Here is a 13,265-nt window from a genome sequence, read left to right on the forward strand (position 1 = left end):
CAAAACAAAAAATACAGTGACAAACAAGGCTGCTCCCTTCCCTCCATATTCCCTGAGGAAGGGAGCCTCCCCTCCCCTCATCCAAATCAGCTGCTCTAGTGGAGAACTGGTAAAAATACACACCATGGATGGGGTGGGGTAGGACAGAGGGAGTCACAAGCACTGGAGGGCAGGCTAGAGTCCTGGAGGATGGGGAGACAGAGACAACAGCAGGGGGTTGTCAAAAGATGTGGCCATCTATGCCCCACCCCCATCCATGGCATGCCTTCCCCAACTCCAGTCACCCCAGAGGAAAAGGGAAGAGAGATGGCAAAGTGTCTCCTTGGTCTGAAGCTCTTGAACTATATAAAATGGTATGCATACCTCCACCCATACTCTTACCTCCACCTAGGCCCTAGGCTTGCCCATCTACCAGGAGGAGGGAGGTAGCTAGACTTTAATAAGGGGAAGAGGGGGAACATGAGTGATTTTTTTTTTTAAAACTTACATTTTTAATAATATTATTCTTTAAAAAACTTGTTGGAGCTGGGATAAGTGGCAGAAAGGAACAAGGAGCCCAGAGCTTCACCCCTCTAATACCAGCCACCTAGGGGAAGGGGCATTCAACCAAGCCCCATGACCTTAACCCCTAAGGGCTGTGGGTATGGACAGCCCCAGTCTTGAAGGAGATAAGCCAGGACAATGGGGAACCCAGAACTTGGGGTAAAGATGGAGGCAAATGCCCTGGGGGTATGGTCAAGACATTTCTCAGAGGTCCAGGGTCCACGTAGGCATCCACATGAGTAACCCCTTCCCCCAAAAGGCTCTGCAGGGGCCAGGCCCAGCCCAGGGCCACTGGGGGGCACATCTTGGCACCTGCCCCCAGCGAGTCCAGTTCCTCCCTGAAGTGGGTGGATGGAGGCTGCCCATTTTAGATGCTCAGTCTCTTCTTCTGTCTTCTGCTCCCTGGGGCTACGAGGGGTGGGGCAGGCAGGCAGAGCACTGGGTGACCGTGGCAGGGCCTTTATTGGGAGGCCTGTGACGTGGGGTTCTCCGATTTGCTTTCTTGGCTGGACGGAGGCTTGCTGTTCCAAGGGCTGTTGGCGCCCAGTGCAGGGGAGTTGTTAAAGCTGTCCTCGTCGTCAATGCCGTTGGCCGCGTCAAACTGGGTGTTCTCCAGCCGGGTGATGAGCCTCTCGTCCTCGTCCCCGAACTCCCCGCCCATCAGGGTGGGCTCCCCCACCACCATCACATCCTGAGAGTGGCGGAGGTCCCCAAACATAATCGGGGCAGGGGCTCGCCCGGCCCAGGGCAGCATATACCCCCAGAACCCCCATGCCCACCCTGGAAGTTCAACACACCCCACCCCCTCCTCAAACCCAAGTTTAAAAACCCAATTCCTCTGACACCCTCAGCTCCTGGAATCCTTCCCACCAGAGCATCAAAGCCTTTAGCCCATATTCATCAGATTCCAGCAGAAACATCAATCTCTTAGCTTCCTAATTCATCTCCCCCAGAATTTAAGGGGACTCCTAAACTTCTTTTCACATGTAAGAGGAAGCAGATCAAAAACATGAGGGAAATGTGTGTGTGTACATATGCATGTGTGTGTATTTTAGATCTGCAAACATTCAAGTCTGTGTGTCCCTCTATCAGTGTGAGTATATATTTCTGATAGTGTGTGTCCCAAGCTGTCTGCCCTGAATGTCCATGTTTTCAAGGCTATCACCATTCCTGTATGTTCCATGTGCCTGTGGCTGACTCTGTGTGATCACCACCATGCATGTGCCTGCAAGGATTCTCTCATCAGTGAAAGGAGTCAGTTCATGCTGGCAAAATATATGGTAAAAATATATTTGCTTCTATGCCTGCTATTGAGCTCAAGCTTGGACAGGGGTCAAGGGTGAGTGGTGGGGCAGCCCAGAAGAGAGAAGAAAGCCGAGATGCTTACAGGTACCTGGCTGGAGAGGGCGAAGGTGCTGGCTGGGCTCTTCTTCTTACTGTTGCTGTTGTTAGTGTTGCCACCCCCCGAACTCATAGTGCTGCCCCCTGACATCTTCCGTTTCCGCCGTTTGCTGGGCTGTTGCCGTGCAGGCTCCGCTGTGTCAAGGAAAGGAGACTCAGGTGGGAGAGGGCTCTGGGAGCCCCTGTCCTCCATTGTGGCTACTCAAGAGACTGAGCCAATACTGTCCCCAATCTTGCAGACCCAAGAGCAAGGAAGGACCAGAGGGAACTTCATAAGGAGATAAAGATACAGTCTTGGGGACTTGTGTTAGGACATGATAAGAGCAGGTACAAGCCACTCACCGGGGGGTGCTACCATGCGCTGCCACTTCTGGAAAAGGCAGGTCTTGAGGCAGTCTCGGGGGCTGAGGCTGTAGGTCTTGTGGCGGGACATGAGCTCCTGCATGGGCTCAAGTATCACACAGAGCTGGGGGTAGACCAGAAGGTAGCTGTCAGGGGAAAAGACATGGAACCCAGATCAAATGGATGGGGCAGAAACAGGGTGATCAGAGACTCACTCGGAGGTAGTTGAGAGTGGAATTGGATAATCCACACCGGGTGATATTTTTAGAGAGCTGATCCAACATCTGGGGGTCCTGGGCCTAGAGGAGAGAAAGATAAGAATACTGGTTTTGGGGTTGCATCTGCTCACTGGCCCTATCATCTGAGCATTGATAATATTCCTGAGAGAAAACAGGGGCTAGCATTACACCAGTTTTTTTCTTTTTTTTTTAATTCCTTTATTTTACTTACTTATTTTTATGTAGTACCGAGGATTGAACCCAGAGCCTCACACATGCTAGGTGAGCATTCTACCACTGAGCCACAACCCCAGCCCCTAAACCCATTTTTTTTTTAAAATATTCATTTTATAGTTGGACACAATACCTCTATTTCACTCATTTATTTTTTTACGTGGTGCTGAGGATGGAACCCAGGGTCCCGTGCGTGTGAGACGAGTGCTCTTACCGCTGAGCCACAACCCCAGCCCTAAACCCATTTTTTAAGGTACCTCTAAGGCCACAGCCAGGACATGGCAGACCCTGTTCCACCCTTCCTGCTGCCTGCTTTCCCCCTTGCATCTTGTCCTGCCCACAACTCACATGCATGGCAAGGATGCTCCGGGGGATGAGCTCTCGGTGCTGCCGAATGCTGAAGTGCCATGTCTTTATCCGCATCATGTCATCAAACATGAATTCCAGGTACAACCGGCCCTCCACACACACCTGGGGACAGGCTTGTCACAACCTTGTCCCATCCCCATATACAAGAAAATGTGCCTGTTACAGTTCTCCTGTTTGTTCACAACTATATATATACATATACACATTTATGTTACCTGCATAAATCTGGGTGTATAACTGTCACAGCAACCCCCTATCCCATATACATATCACACCTGGCCTTCACACACACACACAGTAAGAAAGTATAAGAGATCCTTGTCCTTTCCCCATACAACCAGTAATACACCTATCAGCTACAAGCTTTATGAGGGCAAGTTCTTGTTCACTGTTTAACTTTGGGACCCCCAAAAATATCATATACAAAGCTGATAAATGTTTGCTGAATGCTGCAGCATGCCCGCTTTCCCTTCTCATTTTTGCCATTTCCATTATGCCTACCTGGTGAACAGCTGTGAGTACGTGTTGGAAGAAAGGAAATCAAACCCAAAGACCCCAGTGTTCCACATTCTACTGGGTTGCTAACCTGGGTAAACATGGGTTTGCCGTGCTGGGTCACCATGCTGCCCTGGTCACAGTCGAGGGACACAAAGTTGCTGTGGAATGCCTCCTTGGGATGCTTAAGCACATAATACAGCTCCGTAGCACCCCCCTCAAAAATGCTGCGGAAGTAGCGTGGGATCAAGGTCCGGCCAATGGCTGTAGAGATGGGACAAACTTCAGGACTGAGGGACTTCAAAAAAGATCAGGCAGATGCTTCCCCTGCCAAGACAGACCCCTTGGCATTTCCAGGCTTAGAATACACAGGAGATAAACACTCTCACAGCAAGAACCCCAAGGCCACTCACTGTATCTCTTTGGTCCATCCTCCAGGCAGAAAGTGATGGTCAACATGGCATCATCCTCAAAGAACTCAGTCGTGAAAGCATCCCACCAGAGATTGTCGCACTCCTAGGGAGCACAGGGAAGGGTGTGTGTATAAGTGTCATAAGATATTCCAGGAGTGCCCAGATGGACCTTCTACTCTCAGTCTCTTTTCCCTTTGTCATACCTCTGTCCAGTTCTGAAGCCGTTTGTTAAGCTCGAATATTCTGTAGTCAGTTTGGTTACCATATGGTGTGTGCCTCCTGGGGAAGTGAAGGGAAGTCAGTAGGAGCAGAGTCATACTATCCCCCACTTCTCCCTTCCTGATAAAGTCTACTTACCCAATCCCAGGTTCCAGGTATGTAGGTGGGTACATGGGAGTTGGGCTGTGTAAGGGAAGAGGCTATGAGAATGGGGGTGGAAGACAGGAATTACTGAGGGGGGGGAGTCCACTCCCTCCCCTTTATAGGCAGGCTCCCATCTAAAGAAAGGTTAGGAAATTGGCAAGGGACTCACCCCACATCCCGATCCAGCATGGTGCCGGGATGAAAGGGAGGGAAGGCGTTGCCGTTCGGGGGCTCCTTCGGTGAGTACAGCTTGAATGACTTTGAGGAACAACCTAAGAAAGAGAAAGGAAGAACCCCTTGAACCACTCCTGGGAGATGTCCTGGAAGCCTGCTGGATCATGTGGAAAGGGACTATCTTTTGGAGCCCTCTGCCCAGGTTACTGTGAATGGTGAACTGGTGTAGGGACTACTCTAGGGAGCACCTATCATTTTAATATGGCTTCAGCCTTGTTTAATTAAGAAGCTGGGAGGCTGGGGTATAGCTCACTGATAGAGTGTTTGCCTAGCAAACACTGGGTTCGGCCTGGCACCGTGGCAGATGCCTGTATTCCTAGTAATTTAGGAGGCTGAGGCAGGAGAATCCCAAGTTTGAGGTCAGCCTCAGCAACCTAGCAGGCCCTTTCTCAAAATAAAAAATAAGAAAAAGGCCTGGAGATGTTAGCTAGTGATAAAGCATCTCTGGATTCAATCTCAGTACAAAAAAAAGAAAAGGAAAAACAAAACAAAACAAAAAAAACCCTAAAATAAAGAAACCAGGATTATTCAGCCTAATCCCAGCCCATATTCAATCTGCATCATTTTTTCATTTGGCTGAGCCCTGAATAGCAGAAGAGAAACTGAAGCTGGGAAAAAATGTTAATATCAGAATAAGTAAATATCTAAATATTAAATCCCAGCTATTCAGAAGGCTGAGGCAGAAGGATCTCAAATTTGAGGCCAGCCCATGCAACTTAGCAAGATTGTGTCTCAAAATAAAAAATGTTAGGGATGTAGCTCAGTAGTAAAGTGTCCCTGAGTTCAATTCTCCAGTGTTTGGAAAAAAAAAAAGAAAGAAAGAAACACTAGAATTTAATTTTGATAACTCCCTTTTTATCTACATAGTTTCATTCAATCATCACAACAACCTAGCAAGGTAGTAGAGTTAACAGTAAAATTCCAATTCTACAGATGAAGCAACTGAAGGCTCAAAGGTACTTGCCAAGATCATGAGGATAATATAATAATAAGCCAAGACCTGAGCCCAGATATTCTGATTTCCATATCCTATGCTATTTGTATGATCTGATCTCTTTATTGCCCTCTAGAGAGAGACCAAGACTTGAGGGGAGAAGGGACTTTTGGGAACTCTCTGCCCTTCCTCCATCCCCAGGATCCCAGGAGGGTAGGGGATAGAAAGATAAAGGGGGGTTGCCTGTTGAGTGTTACCCACCAGATAACCAGTTGGACCTTCTCCTTCCCCATCAGCCACTCCTTATCAGCCCAGCCCCCACACCCACCATGGGTAGAGTATTGTCTCCCAAGGAGACACCCAAAGCCTCAACCCCTTCTCTCTTGAGACTTGTAGTGGGGGAGGGAAGCAGATGAGCCTCCACACTACTTAGGAATGGAACACAGGAGGCCTGGTAAGGAGCGTGGGTTCCAGAAGGCTCAGTCTAGGAGGCAAATGGTAACTTTAAAAAAAAAAAAAAAAAAAAAAAGGTCTCTCATATATCTGGGCATGTACACATGGTAGCCACTCTTCCACCTCATCTAGCAGCATAAATAGTTGCTGGCATACTATTTCCTGACTGTAAGTGTTAAATTCGTAGTTGGGTAGGTAACCAGGTAACCATACAACTCTACTCTTCCCCCGCCTCACCAAATGTGAAACTGAAGCATAGCCCCAAAGGTTCTAGCCTTGGTCATATTAACTTTCTTAGGTCCCCAAAACTTGATGACATTTGGAAAGTCAGCTGTATTGTCTGCCCCCTCCTCGATTTAAATACAATGTTCCTTGGGGGGGGGGGGGGAAGAGACAAAGGAAGACCCTGTGCCAACATGTGTCATTTAATTCTCTCCCCAAGGGCCCCTTCTCATAATGTGGGCAAAAGAAGGGTCCCACAGGGGCCCAGAATGCACAGTCCCCTGAAGGTGCCAAGAGTCAGAGCCTGTGTGTGCCTTCACACATGTGAGCCTCCATCCTGCCTAGCAGGCTTCCACCCTCAACTCGTCCCAACATGCCCACCAAGGCTGGAACCCAGCAGCCCCAGGTAGGATCAGGGTGCCCACAACAGGCCCTCACCCCATGCGAGCTCTCATGGACCATATCCACATGATACAAACAGCACACACTGCCTCTGCATGCCAGTGTTGTACTAAGCCTGTGTTTCAGGAAAGAGTCCCTACTCAGCCCCCAAGACTCTCAACTCTACAGACAGGTAAACTAAGACAATACAGGAAGCCCAGGCTCATGAAATCCACCAGATACCAAGGCCTGGGCAATGAACCCAAGAGTCTAGATTCTCAGGACTGGCCCCCATCTCCTAATTTGGCCATCCTTTCCTCAAAAGCAGAACTACCCTTGCCCCTTTAGTTTCAGTGCCACTTTTTTGAAATGCACCAGTTCAAGAACCTGCAGAGAAGGGTAGCAGAACACCTGGGTTCCACTCCAATTTCAAAAAAAGTCTCAGAGCCTTAGTTTCTCTCTCTAGAGAAAGAATAGGCATTTCCTGGAATTGGGTAATAGTTCTGAGGAGCTGAAGCTCATTGCTCTGGAGCCTCTATTTACACCTCCAGTGAATGGACACAAACAAATTCAGCATCTCTCCAGAGCCACAGCAACTCCCAGTAGACCCAGCACAAGGGGATGGGAGTGAGAGAAGGGGAGGGACCGTCGCCCAGACCATCTGTCCCTGTTGCTGCCTGTCCCCAGCAGCAGGAGTAGAGGGAGAAAGGTGGGGGTGAAGGGAATGTGTCATCCTGCTCTGAACTCGGATACCCCATTCCCAGCAAACTGGGAGCCTTCAGGAAGGAGAAGGGAATAAGAGTCCAGAACTAGCAAAGTTTTCTCAGAATGGAAGCTGCATCCTGGGGCTGTAGAGGGTACCTCCAGCGGGGCATTCCCATGGTAACCAGTATGACCCGGGAGCAGGCCCCCTCCTTTTGGGGGCTGACCGCAGGTCAGCAGGCCAGCAGTCCCGGGCTCTCTGATCTGGGGCACCTCTCCCCAGGCCTGGGCCAGAGAGAGGGCCTTGCACCCACCCCCAACAAGCTTGCAGGGTGCCCAGACTTACCTGGGAGAACTGAGGGGGCCAGGAGAGGTGCGGGGAGCGTCTGGAAGCCCAGAGGGTCCCAGGCGGGGGTGAGGACTGAGGTGGGATCAACTTCAGCCGCTCATGTCCCGAGTGGGACAGGCGGGCCTGGCTGGGAGCTCCACTCCGCCGGCCGCACAAAGACTCGCACGCACAGCCTCCGCCAGCCCCGTGGCGGCCACAGCCCCGGGGGAAAGTTACAATGGCCACTGGGCCAGGGGACGGAGGCCAGGGGGCTGGCCTGGGGGGCGGGGGGCAGCAGGGAGTCCGGAGCCTTCTTTGTTTGCAAGGTTTCCCTCAACAATGGCTGCTCCGCTCTTTCCTCTCTACTCCTGTCTCTTANNCCCTCCCCAGGCCACCCAACCCCTCTGCTGGGGGAAGCAGGAGAGGCAGAGCCCAGCACTCACACTCACTCACACTCGCACACTCAGACACACGCAGCGCCCGCCGGCTCCTTCCTTTCTCCCTTTCTCTCCCTCCTCCTCCCTCTCCTCCCCGCTCGCTCTCTGAGCCTCTCTCCGAATGAGGCCCCAGGGCGGGCGGAGGGTGGAGCTGCCCCGCCGGCCCCGCCCCCTCCCTGCGAGCGAGGAGGAAGAGCGAGGAGAGAGGGAGGAGGGACTGCTGAGAAAAACAAAAGAGAGACGGAGATCGGAGACTGGGGACCTAACCGACCGGCCTGGGAGAGACCTGGATGGCGAGGAGACCTGCAGGGCCAGCAGCAAAATGCACTCTACCAGCCCCAAGCCTGGTTCTCAGGAGTGGGCAGGGGTGCCAAGGCTTCAGACAGAGATGGAGGAGGATGCTGGCCTCTCTACAGACTTTCAATATTTTCAACCCGCCTGCCAAACCTCCCCCAAATCTCTCTTGCTCACCCCTGTGATCTCTCAGGTTGAAGACTAGCCTGGGCTTCCACCCTGGGCTCCTCGGATGAAATCCCAGAGCAGCTGGGGGAGGCCCCGGGGGTTATTTTTGACAGAGACACATTCTGACTTCAGACTATACACACTGATTGAAGGAAGGGGCGTGGGGGGGGGGGCACTCTAGGCTTCCCTGCTCTCAACCCAGATAGGTTCCAACCCCTGGCTTAGATCCCTTAACAGGAATCACCCTTCCCCACCACCACCCTTGAAACCACATGGGTGTTAGTAAAAGACATTGTCAGGAGCTAGGGAAGGCAAACTTGCTCATCCCAGTGTCTCCAGAAGGGGCTGCTAACTCCTCCCCACCATCCCAGATCTAAAAAGTATGTGATTAATGGAGGTGGAGTCTGTTCTCTAGTCCCACAGGAGGTATCCCAAGGAAGGAGTCACTTCTGAAACTTGGATAGCCATTTAGGCCCTATTACCTAGACAGATAGGATAAAGTCAATCTTTCTCTCTCCCTCCCCCCACAGAGAGAGGGAGCTCCTACTTTCATTCTTTGCAATTTGAATGTTTTCTCTACTTCCCACCTCTCCCAACTATATTCACATATAATCCCAAGGACTAGATTTCTTATGACACACTGGTTGACTGCAGTAATATTGTACCTGGCTCTGTGAACATCCTCCACACATAAATAACATCTCCCACTTTCACATAAATTAGTACCTAATACACACTTTAACCTGTCATATACCTTAAATCCTAAATATACCAAAACCCTGGGCACAGACATGCAGATTCATATATAGTCTGACCCCAATATACACACCAACACTGGGTTACACCCCTTAAGCCTGTGACTATCACACACAGAGCAGCTGGCAGGGGTGGGGGTGGGGGACTTCAGGGTTGTTTGTTGTTGTTTGAACTCACAATTCTACTGCCTCAGCCTTCCAAGTGGCTGGGATCACAGGTGTGCAACACTGCAACCAGCCAGGGGGATATTTTTAATGAATGTTTGTTATTCAGGGACTTACCCATAAATGGGTTCCCTGAAATCTGCACACCATTCCCCAATGCAGCCTGGCCATGATACATCCTAGCTTTCACAAACATTGAAATCTGTAACATTTAACCAGACCCTGTGACATATAGCCTACCACCTTGACTTAAGACATCCCTACTGACTTCCAATCTAATTCTAAAATAGCCACATTCCTCCCTTACTGACAGGACAATTCCTGTAATTTGTTTCCTGCCTTATTTATTTGTTTATTTATTTGGTACTGGAGATTGAACCCAGGGTCTTTTAACCACTGAGCTACATCCACAGCCCTTTTTATTTTGAGACAGGGTCTCAGTAAGTCGATGAGGCTGGCTTTGAACTTGGGATCCTTCTGCTTTATCCTCCTGAGTCGCTGGAATTGTAGGTGTGTGCCACTGTTTCCTACCTTTAAACTTTCCAAAATGCTCTGACAGGCAGTATCTAAAGTAATCCTTACAGCACACACGAACACACTGTCAAAATCCTAACTTGAATAGACCACAGTGAGACAGGAGGACCTGATGTTGGAATCCTGGACTTCTAACTCCACTTGATACAAGTTGAGTCTTGGGGCATTGTAGCTATTTCTATTCCCTTCCCCCTCCAGGCTTCAAATGACTGTCCACATGGGGAGGGAGAAGGGGTCAGTGCTCTAGCTTCTGCCCTCAGTCCATAGCTCAGAACCGGTACCCAGAATGTCTCCTCAGAGAGAAGCCACATGAGCCTGCCCTCTCACTGTGAGGAAGGGCCCCTAAATGCTAAGACACTTCAAGACTCTGGCAAATCATTCAAAACAGGTTCTCTCCCAGTTCCCCTTCTCCAGCAAGTCTGCTCCTGCTCTGACACCGCCCCTCATCCCCACCCTCACACACTGGGCAGAAGAGGTCCAGCTAAAGGGATCAAATCTGAGTTAAAACCACCTAAAATTGGTAGTGGTGGGAGCAGCAAAGAATGACAAAGGTGATGAAGGAGAGAAGCTGGAGAGTACTCCTACTGGAGGGGGACTCAAAGGACAGTAGCCAGGCCCCAGCCCACAGAATGAGGGGTACTAGCACTGCCCCCTGCCCAGGCCCCTGACCCAGGCCTCCAGTGTGCCTGCCCCCCTTCCTTTGTCTGTGCCCGGCCTCCCGTTGGTCTGGCGCTCTGCCATCCTCCTCTCCTGGCTTCCAGCCGCCACCACTGCTGCCTCCTCCCCTCCCCCTACTCCTCCCAGCCTTAACCCTTCTGAGCCACATGCTGCCCCAGACAGGCCTGGCTCCCTAGCATCCTGCCCAGGGAGATGCCCTTTAGCAGGGCTTCTCCCCGCTTCTGGTAATTTCAGCCCCAGAAGCTGTTCTCTACCCCAACAGTACTATGGGAACTGGGGGTGTGTATATGTGTGTATCTTGTGGTGTTTCCGCATGTGCATGTGTGTGGGTCTGCGTGCTCTGGCTTCCTTCAGTCACATGTGTGGGGCATGTGCTGTCTCTGCTGGGCTGGGGGAGGAGGAGGAGCCGGGAGACAGCAGAGCACAAAGGAGAGACTCAGACAGGCAAGGAGACAGGCAGCAGGAGGCCTACCAGGGCGCCTGGGCCCTCACCCCAGGGCTGTTCAAAGTGGTGGTGGGGGTCTTTGGGCCTAAACTGCCTCCTGCTGCCAGGATGCTCTTATGTTTAAGCATGTGCTCTCCCATCCACCCATGCAAGCTTGGTTCCCTCTCTTACTCAAATTCCTACCATTCTCCACCTCCAGGCCTACCCTCAAGCCCCTCCCCACGTGGTTCTCCTTGAAGTCTAACCTCCATCCACAATCTACTTCACAAACAGGAAGATGACTCCCTACTGTCAGCCATGTTTTTGCCCCACTCCATCAGCCAGGCCATCAGACACACAAAAGGAACTTGCCTTTTGGGGTACTAACTGAAGTTGCCTCCCCCTTTATACGCCCCCCCACACACACACACACCAGGCATGGGCCTTTTCCTGTCCCCATGCTACTCACAGAGACTGAGGGGGAAACTTTCTCCTCCTTCCACTGGACCCCAGCCACCCTTCCCCAACTTTAGGCCAAGCTCCCATCCACCTTCAGTTTGACAACCCCACCACACACATTTCCTACATCACTACTTGTAGTAACTAAGAATCAAAATTTAAGACTCAACCCTTTAGCTCATTTGTTCAGAGCCTTAGTTTCTGCTCTGCTTTTATGTGTTGATGGAGGGTCACAACCCTGGGGTAGGCTTGGAGCATGGATAGATCTGAACTGGGATGCCCAGTACAGGGAAAAAACACAAACACTAACATGCACACCAAGCTGGTAGGAGGAAGGATGATGGCGCCAGGCAGGATTCCAGCTTGGCAAGGTCTTCCCTTTCCTCCTCTCCCCCACCCTCTGCAGGAGCCAAGGGTTCCCATAATCAGATATTCCAGGATCCTCAAGCTCTCCTAGTTCTTCCTCTGGGTCCCAAGACCCTTAAATGTCAACCTCAGCAGGCACTTTAGGTGTGTGCCCAACCCAGCTTGGCCTGGGTCACAATGATTTTCAAGGAAGTTTCAACACTGGCAGCTCTCCTTGGGGGGAGTGTGCATTTGTGCTTGGAGGGGGGGCAGTCATCAAGTTGTAGAGTGTGGATCTCCCAGAGAACAGGGTAAAGGGTCCAAACCACGATAGATTCAGAGGCACTGACTTCCAGGAAAAAGCTGACTCCTTGAGACATGAGGGCCAATTTGAAGACCCACAGTCCTGGGGATGGAGAAAATGTTCTGAGGCCCTGCATAGACTACTTCTCCAGTCACATGGCTCTTCTTTTTCCTCCTGGCAGCTGAGGTTGAGCCTACCCCCACACACCTAGGAAGACACAGGCTGTCCCTGGCAAGAGCTGACATGTGTTTTGGGGAGGTAATGATCTGAGCTGAGCCTTGGTCCTCTAACAAGTTCTCACTTTGGGGGTTAAGAATTACTACCTCAAACTCAATTCTATGCAAATCACTCTATTTTCCTAGCTTTCCTGGGTCTGCCACATTCTCTCTTCCACTAAGGCAAAGATGCCAGACCCAAGGGCCTAATTATCTGGCACCCACTAGGAGTACCTCCTGTCCCTCAGGAGAGCCAACCTTCCCTGGCAACAGGCAGGAAAAGTTGGAGGGGGGCAAGACAGGCCCCAATCAATCCCTCCCCTCAAACAGTGTCCCCAGAAATGGCTTGAGGGGTGGGTGTCACAGGATATGTAAAAGGAAACAGGCAGCAAAGTAGGGGGGGCAACCCAAAACAGCCAATCACAACTCTTTAATGACCTAAGGGGGGGGGTCAAAAGTCCAGAGTCACTTCTGATTGGCTAACACCCTGGAATTCTGGGAATTTCAGTCCCCCCCCCAGCCCTTCCCCAATTAGCTACCTCCCCCCCAAAAAAAACCCAAACCCCAAAACATATACACAAGCTATCTCCAGCGCCCCCTCCCCGTACCCCTGGGCTGCTGCGCATTTACACAGATGAAAAAGCCTTTCTCGGCCTAAGGCCCCACTTAACCCTCAACAGCTCCAGACATCCCCAAGCCTTCGATTCCCTCCACGCAAGTTCTCCCCAAACAAGGGGTAAGGGGCTCATAGGGAAGGTTAGGAAGGGAGGGGCCAGACAGCCGCGCAACCCACTCACCAGGACAGGCACAGCCCACTGACATCTTCACATCGCCCGCCGCTGGGGGCCCAGCCGA

General features: G+C 51.2%; 1 protein-coding gene across 6 annotated transcripts; it reads right to left on the reverse strand.

The window, feature by feature from the left end:
- Nucleotides 1-479: 479 nt before the first annotated feature.
- Nucleotides 480-13,259, reverse strand: Ldb1 (LIM domain binding 1). Of its 6 annotated transcripts, none has more exons than XM_015494698.2 (11): nt 13,208-13,259; nt 4,548-4,650; nt 4,373-4,417; nt 4,219-4,294; nt 4,016-4,118; nt 3,694-3,866; nt 3,087-3,209; nt 2,502-2,585; nt 2,287-2,410; nt 1,937-2,079; nt 480-1,234 (listed from the first exon to the last, which is right to left on the reverse strand). In XM_015494698.2, exons 1-11 carry the CDS (start codon nt 13,230-13,232, stop codon nt 1,004-1,006), a joined length of 1,230 nt encoding a protein of 409 aa, XP_015350184.1. In that variant the 5' UTR covers nt 13,233-13,259; the 3' UTR covers nt 480-1,003. The 6 variants fall into 6 exon arrangements, with proteins under 6 accessions (XP_015350184.1, XP_015350183.1, XP_015350185.1 ...); XM_015494697.2 differs by having other exon boundaries at nt 1,931-2,079; XM_015494699.2 differs by having other exon boundaries at nt 1,931-2,079; nt 4,373-4,434; nt 13,208-13,240.
- Between the last annotated feature and the right edge of the window lie 6 nt (nt 13,260-13,265).

This window comes from Marmota marmota, unplaced genomic scaffold, assembly GCF_001458135.2.
Source record: "Marmota marmota marmota unplaced genomic scaffold, marMar, whole genome shotgun sequence".
NCBI lineage: Eukaryota > Metazoa > Chordata > Mammalia > Rodentia > Sciuridae > Marmota > Marmota marmota.

Bases quoted from the DNA above. Each gene is read 5' to 3' on its own strand.
- Ldb1 (XM_015494697.2), bottom strand. From the start codon at position 13,232: ATGTCAGTGGGCTGTGCCTGTCCTG. The intron at 4,119-4,218 runs GTATGACAAAGG...TGTGCTCCCTAG, and splicing joins GGCTTCAGAACTGGACAGAG to GAGTGCGACAATCTCTGGTG. The intron at 1,235-1,930 runs GTAAGCATCTCG...CGCCACTCTCAG, and splicing joins CCCTCTCCAGCCAGGTACCT to GATGTGATGGTGGTGGGGGA.